The 16461-nt window shown below is 42.9% G+C and overlaps 1 protein-coding gene across 2 annotated transcripts in view; it reads right to left on the bottom strand.

Annotated features, from left to right (window-relative positions):
* Positions 1–913: 913 nt before the first annotated feature.
* Positions 914–16461, bottom strand: part of POU2F3 (POU class 2 homeobox 3) — a 183944-nt gene continuing 168396 nt past the window's right edge. For both annotated transcript variants that reach the window (XM_063941937.1, XM_063941938.1), the window contains 6 exons: positions 14401–14542; positions 9858–9994; positions 9596–9757; positions 7411–7477; positions 4464–4596; positions 914–2251 (listed from right to left, as the gene is read on the bottom strand). In XM_063941937.1, coding sequence (XP_063798007.1) covers positions 2212–2251; positions 4464–4596; positions 7411–7477; positions 9596–9757; positions 9858–9994; positions 14401–14542 — 681 coding nt within the window. In that variant the 3' untranslated portion in view covers positions 914–2211. The remainder of the gene's footprint in view (positions 2252–4463; positions 4597–7410; positions 7478–9595; positions 9758–9857; positions 9995–14400; positions 14543–16461) is intronic.

Here is a 16461-nt window from a genome sequence, read left to right on the forward strand (position 1 = left end):
ACACCGCGTGTCACTCATGAGGTTGGGACTGCCAGCTAGCTGCCGGGGAGATTGAAGTGAAATCGTGAGGCGACTCGGATCAGATGCTGGTCGTCCTGATGTATGGCCACCATTACAGTTTCCCATACCTCATTTAAATGAAAGGACTATTCATTTACCATCTGAAAATTGTGAATGAACCAACATTTTTGGCAAATGGTGGTGTGTTAGATAGACAATTTTCGGCCTAGGGTTTTTTTGGGAAATTGATTATTTTATTTTTTTAGTAATTTCGTGCGAAATGCTAAAAGTACTGTAAATAAACTAAAAGCTTTTCACCAGTCTTTCCCAATCTGGCCCTTAGCATTTCCCAAACATTATAATTATCTAGCCCGTGCTCCTCCTAGTTAGTACCTGTAGGGAACAACACTTACTGACTACGTCTATGATTACCTGCGAACCAGCAAGTCTATTTCTGTTCCCCATCCTAACTATTGGTAATACTGCCAGACTCACTGATTTATGGGGATGGTTATCTAAAAATGCTGCTATAAAATTAGGTTGTTGACAATCAAAATTGTAGTGTGTAAGTCATCATTTAAATACCTGCAACAAAACAAATACAGTATAGGCAAAAATAAGAATACAAAAATTACAGACCAACAAGAAGCGTAGAGCTGCGTCCACAAAAAGCATCACCACCAAACATAATGGAGGCGCAGGTGCGGGGGAGCAATTACTTCCGCATCTCCGCAAGCGGCTTGAACTTTAAAATGAGTGTGCCGCCGCAGGCAGGGTACAGTGCCCCTTCTGTACTAGCCGGTTGTCTCTTAACTGGTGATTTATTACTGGGAGGAGGCGTGGCTATGGCCCCGGAATGCCACGCCTCCTCCCAATAATGCATCACCAGTGAAGAAACAACCGGCTAGTACAGAACGGGGGGACACCGCACCCTGCCTGCGGCAGCACACTACTTTGGAAGCCGCCCACGGGGATGCAGAGGTAAGCGTTCCCCCGCACTGATGGTGGTGAGTGGGTTTGAAGGAGAGGAGACCGGCACCACAGGGGCGGGTGTGTGTGTGTGGGGGGTGTTTGAAGAAGAGGAAGCCGGCACCACAGCAGGGGCGCCAAAATGAAATTCAAACTTGGCCCCCCCCACAGTGTGAAATCATTCTGACGCCCCTGCTGAAATCACTATAATTGTTTGGAGTCCTAAGAACCATTTACCTATGAACTTGGAACTGTAATATCACATATAATGAATTTTCTTTATTGAGGCAGCATTGGCTCTATTATTTGTTATATCACTTGCACACCAGTAGTGGCAAACAAAGGCCCCCATTTATCAAACCTTGGATGGTGATAAACAGCATGGTGATAAATAGCATGGTGAGGAGCTGATTGGCTGGCACTTTATCACTGAGCTATTTATCACTCTCCAAGGCTTGATAAATCTGGGCCACAGTGTGTAAAATGCGGTAGATACATCTACATAATCAAATGCAGCATTTATAAAGGATATTTATAAATAGTTTGAACACATCAATCGGAAAAGTTCAGAAGTCGTTTTCTGAATTACAAAGCAAAGGTAAAAATCACACGATCAGGTAAAAATAACATTGAGACTATTTACAAGTTTCAATAATTTAGTAGGCACAAACTGCCCCTACAGACATATTAGACGATGGGTAGTTGCTATGTTGGGATTACAAAATATAATGTAAACTCCACTTTTTAAACATCAAAAAATATTTAGCAGTTGGTGGGTACTACCTTGTCGCAAAACACAAAGGATAAAATATAGATTAAACCACAGGTTCTCAAACTCGGTCCTCAGGACCCCACATGGTTCATGTTTTGCAGGTCACCTGTAGATTTTTAAAATGTGACCGTTGGTGATACACAGTGCAGCTGCTGGGTGTCATGGAAAACGTGAACCGTGTGGGGTCCTGAGGACCGAGTTTGAGAACCACTGGATTAAACAAATGGATCTCTAGATGGACACAGGATCTTGAGATGCACACTCCTTTCGAAGGACGGTCACCAACTGTAGGTCTTTAGTGTTCACAGGCTTGCCTATCCCCAAACTGATTGCTTTGTATCAAAAGTCTGTCGCTTCTAGTCCATAGAGTACGTAAAACCACTGGTGGAAGCGGCATTGTGTTAAGAGATTCTCTTAAAGTTCCTGGTTAAACAAACCATCATTTTCATATCTGAGTTGGAAGAGTCTCCTCAGTGCAGGTATGTTGGATGATTCCATCGATACCATGGTCTGTGCCCAAAAAGCCGAAAACAATTCAGAAAAATAAATAACAAACATATATTTTAATAGTATAGATGTTTTCCTCCCACCCAAACAGAGCACTTTCTAAGACTGCGCTGGCATAATTACATTGGGACCAGTGGCAGCTCCAGAGGTGGGTGCAGTCCAAAATACAAATAGGAGAGCCGCACCAACTATCACTCCAAACACTACCAAACATTGGGGCAGATGTATTAAGCCTGGAGAAGGGATAAAGAAGTGATAAATCAGTGATAAGTGCAAGGTGATAACGCACCAGCCAGTTAGTTCCTAACTGTCATTTTTCAAATCCGTAATGATTGGCTGGTGCATTATCATTATCACCTTGCACTTATCACTGCTTTATCACTTCTTTATCCCTTCTCCAGGTTACTACATCTGCCCCATTGTCCTCACTGCCAGTTGGTGTGGCTCCCCTATTTGAATTTTGGACTGCGCTCTAGCCCAAATTCTGGAGCCACCACTGATTGGGACTGTAGGACAAATGTAATAGCTTGAGACTTTCACTGGTGAGTTCCAGGCAATGTTTTGAAGGGGCAATCATTTAAAAGGCAAAACCAACTTGTTGTAGCCTTTTAAATTATTGCCCCTATAAAACATCAGGCAGACTTGCCAGGAATTTGCAGATGTCTGCAAGTCGCAGGCTATTACATGTACCCCTGAGTTGTTTACGCAATAATAAAAAATAAAACTGTAAACAGCAGCACATAAATATAGCATTCGTAATCTCAAAACACATCCATATCTGCACGAGTAGCATGTACACTTACATCCAACCTGGCTATAAGTATAGATATAAGTATAGATAAGAGTTTTTCTAAAAAAAATTTTTTATAGAGAGAAACACGTTGCTATTAGGTTTGATTTGAGTACAAAAAGCCCTGTATAATAATAAAGCAGAAATAGGGCCCATTTATGAATGAGTGATAAAACTCGCTGTGAATGATAAAACTCATTACATATGAGAATCAGCTTACAACTGTCATGTGTTCAGCTCCTAACTGTCATGTGTTCAGCTCCTGTCATGTGTTCAGTTCCTAAATGTCATGTGTTCAGCTTCCAACTGTCATGTGTTCAGCTTCTGTTATGTGTTCAGCTGGGATACGGTCGTTAGGTAGACCCAACTTAGGTCGACACTCATTAGGTCGACTACTGGAGGGAGACATTGACCTTAGGTCGACATGCATTAGGTCGACATGGCCATTACATCGACATGTACTAGGTCAACAGGTCAAAAGGTCAACATGAGTTTTTCAAATTTTTTTCCATTTATTAGATTTTTTCATACTTAACGATCCACATGGACTACGATTGGAATGGTAATCTGTGCTGAGGGAAGCGATAGCGGAGTGAGGCACCTTGCCTGCGAGGGGACACGGTGCACTAATTTGGGTTCCCCGTCACTTTACGGAGAAAACGACACCAAAAACACTCAAAAAACTCATGACGACCTTTTGACCTGTCGACCTACTATATGTCGACCTAACGGCCATGTCGACCTAATGCATTCAGTGGTCGACCTAATGAGTGTCGACCTAAGTTGGGTCGGCCCAACGACCCATAGCTGTTCAGCTCCTAACTGTCATGTGTTCAGCTCCTACCTGTTATGTGTTCATCTCCTAACTGTCATGTGCTCAGCTTCTGTCATGTGTTCAGCTCCTAACTGTCATGTGTTCAGCTCCTACCTGTCATGAGTTCAGCTCCTAACTGTCATGAGTTCAGCTCCTAACTGTCATGTGTTCAGCTCCTACCTGTCATGAGTTCAGCTCCTAATTGTCATGTGTTCAGCTTCTGTCATGTGTTCAGCTCCTAACTGTCATGTGTTCAGCTCCTAACTGTCATGTATTTGAAAAATGGCAGTTAGGAGCTGATTTGCCGGAGCCCCATTTATCATACGCAACAAGTTTTATCAGTCACAATGAGTATTATCACTCGTTGATAAATGGACTCCAACCACTGCAAACTGCAAATATTTACTTTTTTATTTTTTTCACTGGTCTAAAATTGATAAGTGGATATTAATTGTCTATTAATATATGTCCCAAAATAGAAATAGTACAGCTTACTATGCTCGGTTTTCCAATTTAGAATGCCTCCCTAGTCTCTAGTCATAAACACACTCATATGTGTTGCTAAGGAAGAATAACCCACTTATGTGCCAATAGAAGAAAAATAACCTCACCCAGATGAACTGTAGCTGGCGGTATTGACATTGGATTTGGAACTGTTTAAGGAGATTCCGGGACTGCTGCAGTGGAGACCTGAGCTTGGAGAGCATGGTCTACTGGAGCTCCCAGGAGAACAAGAGGAGGTCACTGGAACATACAGTGAAAATGAATTAATGCATACAGTACATTCTATTCACATACATAGATTTCCATCATGCCATAATCCAACACTGTTTCTGTAGGCTGTTACTGTATATATTACATTAGTCACAGCTTAGCAAGCAACTCTCTTTTGTAATAGGTCACCCTACAGCTCCCAACTTTCACATTTGCCGTTTCACCACTCCACTTGCCATTTGTGATGAGCAGATATCTGGTAATCTAGTTAGGAGTTGTGTATTAGGATTTCCTTTCTATGAATGAATCATAATATGATAAATACTATGAGCATTGATACACACTTGTGTATGTGTTTTTGAACTCTGGGGCACCCACCACGAGCAATTATGGAACAGGAATTTCCGGCTTCTGATAAGTTGTTAATTGGTGTCGATTAATATATAAATATATGCAACGCATAATTAATAGATATAAATAGCAGCACTGTATAATAATGAGTAATTTAATGTAATTAATTTAATGTAATTAATTTCATAAATTGTCACACCTTTATTCTGCAATTGCCAGAAACTGGAATTAGAGTTTGCAAGCTCTTACTAGTAACGTGGTGTAGCCAGAAAGTATTAAAATTGGGTTACTAGAGTGTAGTAAACTGCTGGTGGCGGTTTCCTGTATACACTGTGTTATGTCCTTTTACCTTACAAGCCACGTGTGGAAATACAACTCAAAGATCAGCTAATAAAATAACACACAGGTATATTGTATGTTTATTTACAACCTAGGGTTAAACCTACTAAGTGCGTCTTACAAAAGCTGTAATTTCTCTCCTTGTTTAAGCAGGAAATGTGAGATTAGATTGCTACTCAAAGCAAAACCCACTGTTCAAATGTACCCCTTAATTTGGATTTGATCTTGTTTGCTTGGCACATATAAAGAGAGTACTGTATGTCATGTGTGTACTGTAATGTCATGTGTGTAATGTCAAGGGTTTTACTGACACATTTGCAGAAAACTAGTATCTGGACCTTCTCCTGAGGGTGTCAAATTTCTAAGTATTACAATCCTACCTGAGTACCACATTTGTGAGATAGATTGTGGCACTCCAGACTCAGAATTTCCACAGACACCTCCTCTGTTTCTTAATCCACCGCCCTTTTGTTCCCACGTGTTGCCACTTCCTGCATTCTCTCATACTTGCATATGCATTTCATTGCTCTCTGCGCTGTACTCGTACCATTTCGGTATTTGTGTTGTAGTAGTATGAAGGTAAATTGCACATTGATTCTGTGTGGTGTAGGAGGGAACCGCCCACACAGGGAAGAAAGGGCAGGTGGGAGCACATTTAGGGGGTTATTCCGAGTTGATCGCTCGCTAGCAGTTTTTAGCAGCCGTGCAAACGCTATGCCGCCGCCCACTGGGGAGTGTATTTTAGCTTAGCAGAAGTGCGAACGTTTATATCGCAGAGCGCCTGCAAAAAATTTTTTGTGTAGTTTCAGAGTAGCTCAAAACCTACTCAGCGCTTGCGATCACTTCAGACTATTCAGTTCCGGATTTGACGTCACACACCCGCCCAGCGTTCGCCCAGCCACGCCTGCGTTTTCCCTGGCACGCCTGCGTTTTTCTGAACACTCCCTGAAAACGGTCAGTCGCCACCCAGAAACGCCCTCTTCATGTCAATCACTCTGCGGCAACCAGTGCGACTGAAATGCATCGCTAGACCCTGTGCAAAACGACATCATTCGTTGTGCCCGTACGTCCCGCGTGCACATTGCGCTGCATATGCATGCGCAGAACTGCAGTTTTTTCGCCTGATCACTGCGCTGCAAACAAATGCAGCTAGCGATAAACTCAGAATGACCACCTTAATGCTTGCAGAGGAGAGTCAATCTGGAAGACTGCTGCAGTCAGCAGTCAGGAACTCCCAAGTGGAGTTGGGAAAGCTAGTCAGAGCCGAGTGTGCCTGGAAGCCACTGGGGGACCAGGAGGCCTGGGTCTAAGCCTGTAGGAGACAGGGAAGACCACCAAACTGACACTGAATGACTGTGCGAGACAGGACTGAGACTTTTATGAGAGACTTTGTTGCAGCCTAGCTGCCCAAATATAGAGGAGGCAAAGCAGTGAGGTAATGCCCTACATAGGGGATAGTCTGTTTGTTATCTTGCTGTTTATTTTTGCTGACAGTAAAGCATAATTGTATTTATTAACTGGGAAAGCTGTATGTGTACTAAGCCTTGGGGAGAAATAAAGTGCACGGAGATAAAGTACCAACCAACCAGCTCCTAACTATCATTTTTCAAACACAGCCTGTAACGTGGCAGTTAGGTGCTGATTGGCTGCTATTTTATCTCTCTCAGAGGCTCTATCTTCTAATGTAGAGAAGTGGATAAGTAGGGAAGCTGTCCATAGCAACCAATCAGCTTGTAGCTAGCATTTATTAAGTACATTCTATACAAAGGTAAATAGTAGCTGACTGATTGCTATGGGAAACTTTTCCACTTGTCCACTTCACCACACATTGGAAGATTTGATACATTTCCCCCTTAATGTGAAAAATAAATCTGACAGTGGACTGCAGCAGGCATGGGTAACTCAGAAAAGTGGGGGGGATGTCAGCAGTGAGGGAGACTTGGGGTGGGGGAGGGGGAGGCAGTGATGTTGTAGACAAAGCATAAAGCCAGATTTGAGGGACACTGAGTTCCTGCCTGGTGAAGGACAGTGCAGCCACCCTCAATGAGGCTGTGGATCTAATGGATCAATATTTTGTGAGTGACTATTTAATAGTAGATGACATTCTTGTAGAAAACCATTGTTCTCATGAAAAAGATTAATGTTTCGTCTTACCTGTGCTGGTCATTGTACTGTGCACTGGATTAATAGCCAAAGACCCCAAAGAACCGGATGTTGACACCTTGTACAGAGTGGGAAGTCATAACTGTTAATAGCATGTTCTATTTAAAAGGTTTAAAAGGGTGCATATACCAATATGTGAAATAAAAAAGGTTTTTTATATATATATATATATATATATATATATATATATATATTTATTTATAATACATGCTTCTACTAAATGTCTGTCATGCACATGTCCAATTAGAAGAGGGAGGCCTGCCCCCCTCCCTCCCAGCTCTCACTGGCTGCCTGACTTCAAGACAAAGCCTCTCTTCTCCTCCAGGGCTGAGTCCTGTCAGTTCCTGGATGCTATTTTGTGATCTACCTACTGTCATACTAGGTGATTTCAGCATTCTCACTCTCTCTGCTGCCACAAAACTTCTTTAACGTACTTCATCCTTTGGTCTCGCCCACTAAACTTCATCTCGCACTCACTTTGAAGGACTCTTCCTTGTCTCCTGCTTATGCTCCATATCTGGTTTCTCTAACTAGTCCTTCTGGCTCTCCGACCACTACTTCCTTTCCTTTAACTCATACTCTGCTTGCTTATTCACTTAGATCAACATGCACACAATGACACCTACATTATATACTCTTGAGCTGATTCACTAAAACCACTCTTTTCTATGACTACCCTGTCCTGCCCTTATCAGGTTGCCTCTTTTTATAATAAAACACTTCATTCATAGACAAGGCAAATCCAGCCACCTCATCTAGTCTCCGACAATCCAAATCTCACCCATGACACACTGCTTATTAACATTTACTTATATATAGTTGGGCCAGTATTTTCCATTGTGTCTTACAATTGGAAACAAAACAGTAATAAAACAAGACTGGGTAATAGGAGTCCAAAAGAGAGGTAAGAGGGTCCTGTTTGCAAGCTTGCAATCTATAGGGGGATTCGGTACGATATACCGATGGACGGGATGCCAGTGGTCAGAATACCGACAATGGCATCCCAACCATCAAAAGCCCAACAGCCCCCAGAAAGTACCCTAACCCTCCCCAACCCTGTGGTGCCTAACAGTAACCCTCCCTGGTGGTGCCTAACCCTAACCCTCCCCGGTGGTGCCCCTAACCTTCCCATCCCCGCTGCCTAAGCCTAACCCTCCCCGCTTGGTTTCGAACCCTAACCTCCCCTTGTTGTAAGTGCCTAACCCTAACCACCCCTCCCCAGTACCTGCACCTTCCCTTCCCATGCCTGCACCCTAACCCCCCTTCTAATGCATAAACCTAATCTCCCACCCCCCGTGGCAGGACGCGAGCACGTCCCGCTAACAGAACATTTGGGATTCCAGGCTTCGGTATTTTCATGCTGGGATCCTGAGTTCTGTTGGGATTGTAATGCCGGTGTCGGTATTTCGACTGCCGGGATCCCATTCGGCGGCATTTTAGCTACATCGCCTATACGAAAATAGGCATGATATATGAGGATAAGTGCTGCAGATTGCAAACTGTTTCAGCCAGATTGCAGAGGTCCTTGGTTTGGCTGTATGATCCAGTCACACTGCAATGTTGGCCTGGTGTCATTGGGTGTTGTAGAGACAGACCTGCTGCTCACCACTGGTGGTAGTCTTGCTCCTTTGCCAACTTCCTTGACTATTAATGTTCCTTTTATCTTACAAAACTGCCCTTTTATTGTATGCAAACACTTCTCTATTGACCCAGTGGTGGTGTGGGTCAATAAACTTTAACTTGATAGATCAGTATTAGTTTTGGTGTTGCACAACAGTATCCAGCAAGGTCTGGAATGTCTAAATTGTTTATATATGCAGAGCGAGAACTGCAAGTGCTGGAATGGCCTGGCATCTAGGGCCAGGTGGCCTTTGCAATGTCACCATCCCAGGATTTATTTGTTACACACTACAAAGGTTGGTTCTCATGATCATGATCAGCAGCATAGACACCAGGCTGTAACTAGGGATGTGTGGCTGGCACTGTCGCTGCCCACAGCACCTCCATGTGGCAGATCTCTATTTCCCAAGGCTGGTGGCCCCACCCGCTAGGCGTGACACCTTGGAAACACAGGTTTAGGGGGTAGGGCTGGCACAGTGCTCACTACCGCCCTGTTCCGACTTTCCATAGATCTTTGCTCCACTACTCAGGCACCCACAAAAGAGGAAGATCTCACCATTCTTGAGTTGTAGATTGGAGACTTCAGTGGCAAGTTAATTGGGCAGTTAATTCGTTTCTCTTTCTGGCGTCTATTACAAAACCAAACTCGCACCACTTCTTTTTCCATAGCCAGCTGCTCTGCTATCATGCTGATCTCCTCGGAGCTGGGCTTGGAGTTCTGTGAAAGGTGACACGCCATGTATGTGCAAATCAGGCTCAGTAACAAGTAATGACATACATAGTATACGCACAGGGACAAAACAAGACATCACTCTTACGTCTTGGAAACGCTTCTCCAAAGTCATACGTATGTTAGTTTCTATGCTTGTTCTTTTCTTCCTTTTACGCCCAAACAACTCGCTTAATTGTGGATATGTAGTATTGGGTGTTAAGGCAGAATCTGATGGGGAAGTTTCTAAAAAGTGTAAGAACCAGTTGTGTTAATCAAATGACATGTCTTAAAACATAAACATAGATAACAGTTAAAGTTATAGCTGATACATTATTACACAACCTAATAAACTGTACTTGGAGTTTATATGGTCAGGTAGCTACTAGCCTGGTTCATTTGGGTTGTACCACGTGAAATAGTTTTTTATTGGGCGAATAACACACTAAGGGGTCCATTTATCAATAATTGATAAAACTAGTTGTGAATGATAAATGGTGCTACAGCCAGCTCCCAAATGTCATTTTTCAAACACATGACAGTTAGGAGCTGAGCACATGACAGTTAGGAGCTGAGCACATGACAGTGAGGAGCTGAACACATGACAGTTAGGAGCTGGACATGACAGTTAGGAGCTGGACACATTACAGTTAGGAGCTGAACACATGACAGGAGCGGAACACATGACAGTTAGGAGCTGAACACATGACAGTTAGGAGCTGAACACATGACAGTTAGGAGCTGAACACATGACAGTTAGGAGCTGAACACATGACAGTTCAGAGCTGAACACATGACAGTTCGGAGCTGAACACATGACAGTGCGGAGCTGAACACATGACAGTTCGGAGCTGAACACATGAAAGGAGCTGAACACATGGCAGTTAGGAGCTGAACACATGACAGAAGCTGAACATGACAGTTATAAGCTGAACATGACAGTTAGGAGCTGAACATGACAGTTAGGAGCTGAACACATGACAGTTAGGAGCTGAACATGACAGGAGCTGAACACACAAAGTTAGGCAAGTCTGCACAGGATCTGTATTTATTAAGGTCCATAAATATTTGATATTAAGAAACCAACATATGGCTATATTAATGTAAATCTGAATGGCGCTAGGTTGGTGGTGCTCCCAGAAAATAGTTTGGTAAAATATCAAAAAAAGGGGACTGATTTTTGCATAGACGCAAAAAACCCCGGAAACGACTATATGTCTATCCTGGGGCACACTTAGAATAGATAAGAAAAATTAATAGAAATCGATACATAAAATATAACTTTTATTAGAGTCATTTTAAAAGTGAAACATGAAACAAGAATGATATATCCATATAAAATGTCATATAACGATATAACTCCTCAAGCGAGAATATATAGCAGCAGTGATATAGCGTGAAAAAGATTATTATATATGCCGATTTTGCCTATAAGACAGTATATACCATTGTCTTTAGTAATAAATTCAAATGTGCTATACACTGCGAAATTCAGTGTCCACTGAAGTATTTAACACTAAGAAATTGGTGTATGTCTCAAAGGACAACAGTAGAGAAGTTATGATAATAAAATATAATTAGAAAGAAATACCATGTAATAAAAAAATTATAAGATGTAAATTCAAAAGTGCTATATACTGCAAAGTTCAATTTCCACTGAGATATATAACATTAGAAACATTAATATAAACCTCAACCTCAGGAGGAAACAGTGTAGACAGTTGTAGTATATAGTAATGATTAGGAGGGGATCCCGGCAGCGCCGGTAATTACCATATATGTATTTCTCCGGACATTTTCATCTAGAAGAAGGTGCAATGCTGGGACTTGCGTTGAGACCAAATGGTTTGTGTAATGATGGTGGGATGAGCCGTGCGAGAGACGCCGGTGTCCGCGGCCCTCGTTACCGGAAGTTCGGAACACCGGAACCGGGAGTGACGCACGTTTCGCTCAGGAGAGCTTGTTCACTGATCGCGAATTTGTTACACATCTGAATTTGTTACTAAAGACAATGGTATATACGGTCTTATAGGCAAAATCAGCATATATAATAATCTTTTTTGCACTATATTACTGCTTCATTGGCAAAACAGAGATTTACATTGTGCTATACGGCTCTCATTCCGTATAAATTCTTTACTGTTGTTTTCTGAAGATTTACACTATTTTTCCAGTGATACATATTTCAGTAGAAATCTTTTTTCTTTACTGGATGTACATAATTTTCTGGAACTCCCTCTCATTCTGCTGTGCAAATCTCGGGCTCTGCAATGCTTTATGTAACAGAGTAGTTTTTTGCTATATAAGAGGACAGCAGAAGTGTTCACCTTTCTTCCTTCTGAATGGGTGCATATACACAGCCACTCTCTCATTTTTTCATTCAATGCTTAGGTAGATGTTAAAAAAGCAGAAGTGGCAGGTATCTTAGACCTGAATCTCTATTATTAAAGACAATGATATATACTGTCTTATAGGCAAAATCGGTATATATAACACAAAAAATTATTTTTACACTGCAGCATATCACTGCTTTACTGGCAAAACAGAGATATACATATATTTTCTGTGTGCAATATGGTTCTCATTTTTTATAAATAACACAACGTGTATTTTTTATATATTGTGACTTCCGAGTGTGTGTTTGGGCTTTTTCAATGCTTTGTGGAATTTATCCACCTACGGTTAAACCACACTGAGTATGCCCAACCTCGTCTGATCTTGGAAGCAATACACTGTGGGGCCTGGTCAGTACCTGTCTTGGTGACCTACAGGGAATACCAGCTACCGTAGGTATTTTACTCTAACACACGGCATTGGGCCTGATACAATTTTGGAACAATATCAGTACCACATGAGACATACTGTAACACAATAAGGGATTCATTGAGCCTGGTGAAAATCCTCTTCTCTATAATTTCCCTTTATCTTTGAGGGGTGAACAATTTTTAGTTTCACCAAACAGAGAGAGAGATTTACAATTGATATATATTCTCGCCTAAGAAGTTATATCGCTATATGACATATTTTATGTGGATATATCACTCTTGTTTCATGTTTCACTTTTAAAATGACTCTAATAAAAGTTATATTTTATGTATCGATTTATATTAATTTTTCTTATCTATTTTAAGTGTGCCCCAGGATAGACATATAGTCGTTTCTGTTTTTTTTGCGTCTATGCAAAAATCAGTTCCCTTTTTTTGATAGTTAGGAGCTGAACACACGACAGGAGCTGAACACATGACAGTTAGGAGCTGACCATATGACAGTTATAAGCTGAACGCGACAGTTAGGAGTTGAACATGACAGTTAGGAGCTGACCACGTGGCAGGAGCTGACCACATGGCAGGAGCTGAACATGACAGTTAGGAGCTGACCACATGACAGTTAGGAGCTAAACACATGACAATTAGGAACTGAACATGACAGGAGCTAACCACATGGCAGGAGCTGAACATGACAGGAGCTGACCACATGACAGGAGCTGAACATGACAGTTAGGAGCTGAACACATGACAGTTGGGAGCTGAACACATGACAGTTGGGAGCTGAACACATGACAGTTAGGAGCTGAACACATGACAGTTAGGAGCTGAACACATGACAGTTAGGAGCTGAAAACATGACAGGAACTAAACACATGACAGTTAGGAGGTGAACACACAAGTAAGGAGCTGATCGCTTGACAGTTGGGAGCTGAACACATGACAGTTAGGAGCTGAACACATGACAGTTAGGAGCTGAACACATGACAGTTAGGAGATGAAAACATGACAGGAGCTAAACACATGACATTTAGGAGCTGATCACATGACAGCTATGAGCTGATTGGCTGGAGCACCATTTATCATAGACAACAAGTTTTATCGTTCACAACGAGTTTTATCACTCATTGACTAGTGAGCCCCTAAATAAATTGAGAGGACATTCTGTATTTAGCAAGAGGTAAGGCAAGGTAAGAGCCCGTGAGGTAAAGGAACCATCGCTCTAAGAACCTTTCTGTAGAATTGTAATATTTATTGTGATATTTATGTGAACTATGAATTGAAATAAAAATGAATGTATGTAACATTTGCATATTCATATTTTTGTTAGTAAGATTCCATTAGTGGAATTTATGAAATTAGCAAATGCGAGTTCTTTAGTTAGTTGTACATCATTTTTTTTGTTTAGTTTGTGTAGGGTATTTGCATACAGAAAATCCACTTATCACCCACACTACTGTCTCCAAAAGGCTCCCGCACATAAATTACTGCAGAGAGCCTATCAAGGCTGCTCGATGCTGGGAATCCAATGGAGGTGCACCTCTACAGTAGCCCAACAAAAGTCAAGCATGTCCCAGCATTCTATCCAAAGGGGCTGCCACAATAGAATGACACAGTCATTATTTTTAAGGTTATATGCATGCATGGATCGCAACCATATGGTGACTGTCAGCCATCCACGTTTCATCCAAAGACAGGAGCATGAATGGCAAATACATACATACATACATACATACATACATGCATACATACATATTTCTTTAATTCTCAGCTGCATTGAATTTGAGGTTCTTGAATTCTACAGAGGACTTATGTTGTCATATAGGTGACTACAGGAAGATTTTTGCTACAGTATATGTATTTTATTTGTACAACGTGACCCCTCACCTGCATCGCTGAGCCACTTCTCCAACAGGGGTTTCAGCTTGCACATGTTTTTGAAACTCAAGTTAAGAGCTTCAAATCGTGATATGGTTGTTTGGCTGAAATCATTCCCATACAGTTTCCCCATGGCCAGACCAACATCACCCTGATGGAAACAACACACACAGCGGTAACATCAATATTTTATCCATGACATTTTTTACATTTCCATAAAACATGTTTGGGTATGAAATACCGGCTGTCGGGATGTTGGGGGATGGCGGCTACGGCTAACCACCCCACTATTCCCTAACCCCCTCCTCCCGAGCCCTAGCCCAACCCCTAGTCCCGAGTGGTGTTGGGATTCCGGCGTCAGTCACATGACTGCCGGTATACAGACTTCCAGGAAGCCGAGATGCATCAAGCCTTGGAGAGAGATAAAGTGGAGATAGATACCTGCCAATTAGCGTTTTAACTGCCATTTTATAGACTGTGCTAGATAAATGATAGCTAAAAGCTGACCAGTTGCTATGGGATACGTCTTTACTTTATCTGTCTCGGTGGTCGGAACCATCTGCCCCTAAGAGAGGTCTACAAGCCTGTGCCTGGTATACTTACTGTAAGATCTGGTATAAACCACAGGGAATATGCAGAGCAGAGTCACTAATAAACAAAACCAAGGTCTGAATACTGAGTGGTTACGCATAAGCCACAGGGAAATTGTGGAGAGGAGTCATGTACTAGTGAGGTCATACCCCGGAGCACACACAACAGTCACCACGGGATGTAGGAGCTAGGCAGTGAGCCTATCACTCTCGAGGCCTACTTGAACAGCCTACCGCTGTGTAACTTTACAGTGATCACATGACCATGGAAATAAAGCCAGGAAGTGCCACTCTGCCACCCCCTTATAGCAGCCCGGTGGGCCCCACTCTCCAAGGACCCACCCCCTCCTCTAGGGATCAGGCTCCAGACTGTGCATTTAAATTACACATTATACATTAGTTACATTATACTGCACAGGAATTTGCATTTTGGGCGTAATACACTCTGATAGTAGATGTGATAAATTTAGCACATCTACGATCAGTTATTCTGACATGTGGGAGGACGCCCAGCACAGGGCTAGTCCACCCCGCATGTCAGGACCCCCCAGCAAGGGTGCAAAAGCATCGCACAGCGGCGGTGCTTTTGAACCCGGCGCGTCCCGAGTCGCAGTGGCTGCGTGTGACATCCCACAGCCGCCGCGGCCCGCCCCCGCAACAGTCTGGACATGCCTGTGTTGTCCGGATCATGCCCCACCAACGGCGCTCTAACGCCATTGGCATGCCCCCTTCTGCCTCGCGACCGCCTCTGCCTGTCAGTCAGGCAGAGGCGATCGCAGCCCCGAGGTGCTGGTAGCATCTCACTGGGCCTCCCGGGGTGCAAACGTGCAGTGTGCCCGCTGTGCGTGCGCGCTTCACAAAGGGATTCAGACTGCGATCGATCCAGTCTGAATTACCCCCTTTGTACAGTGCACTTATCTGGTAAATTATCATGCATGGATGGAATACATTTATAAAGGGGCTCAGACCATGCACTCTCTACTCATTAGAGAGAAGGTAGGGGCCCATGCTGAGGGATGTGGCCAGTCTACAGAGGGGGTGTGGCTAGCCAGCACAGATGCTTGGCTATCAATTAGTCTAATGGTAAGCCAAGCCTCTGTGTTGGCTAGGCACACCCCCTCTGGAGACTAGCCACACCCCTAAGCATGGGCCCCTATCACTGCATCTCCCCAGTGGGCCGGTCATACCCCAGTCTGATACTGTGTGACAGTGAGCACAGCTGCGTTCCCAGGTGCACAGCTGCAGCCATAGGAAGCCAGTGTCAGCTGGAGAAACTGTGTCAGTGTTGGAAGAAATGGTGCGCTGATGGTGGCATTACACCTTCAGATACAGCCTTCTACACCAGGGCTGATACTATCATCTGCATATACTTGCAGCCGAGTGGTTGCCTGATACTGATAGTGAATGCTTCCATTGCTCATGTATGATAAAATAAAAGCAAGTATTTATTATCTTCAATTGTAAGTGAGGATTTAATTTT

The sequence above is a fragment of the Pseudophryne corroboree genome, chromosome 10, assembly GCF_028390025.1.
Source record: "Pseudophryne corroboree isolate aPseCor3 chromosome 10, aPseCor3.hap2, whole genome shotgun sequence".
Classification (NCBI taxonomy): Eukaryota; Metazoa; Chordata; class Amphibia; order Anura; family Myobatrachidae; genus Pseudophryne; species Pseudophryne corroboree.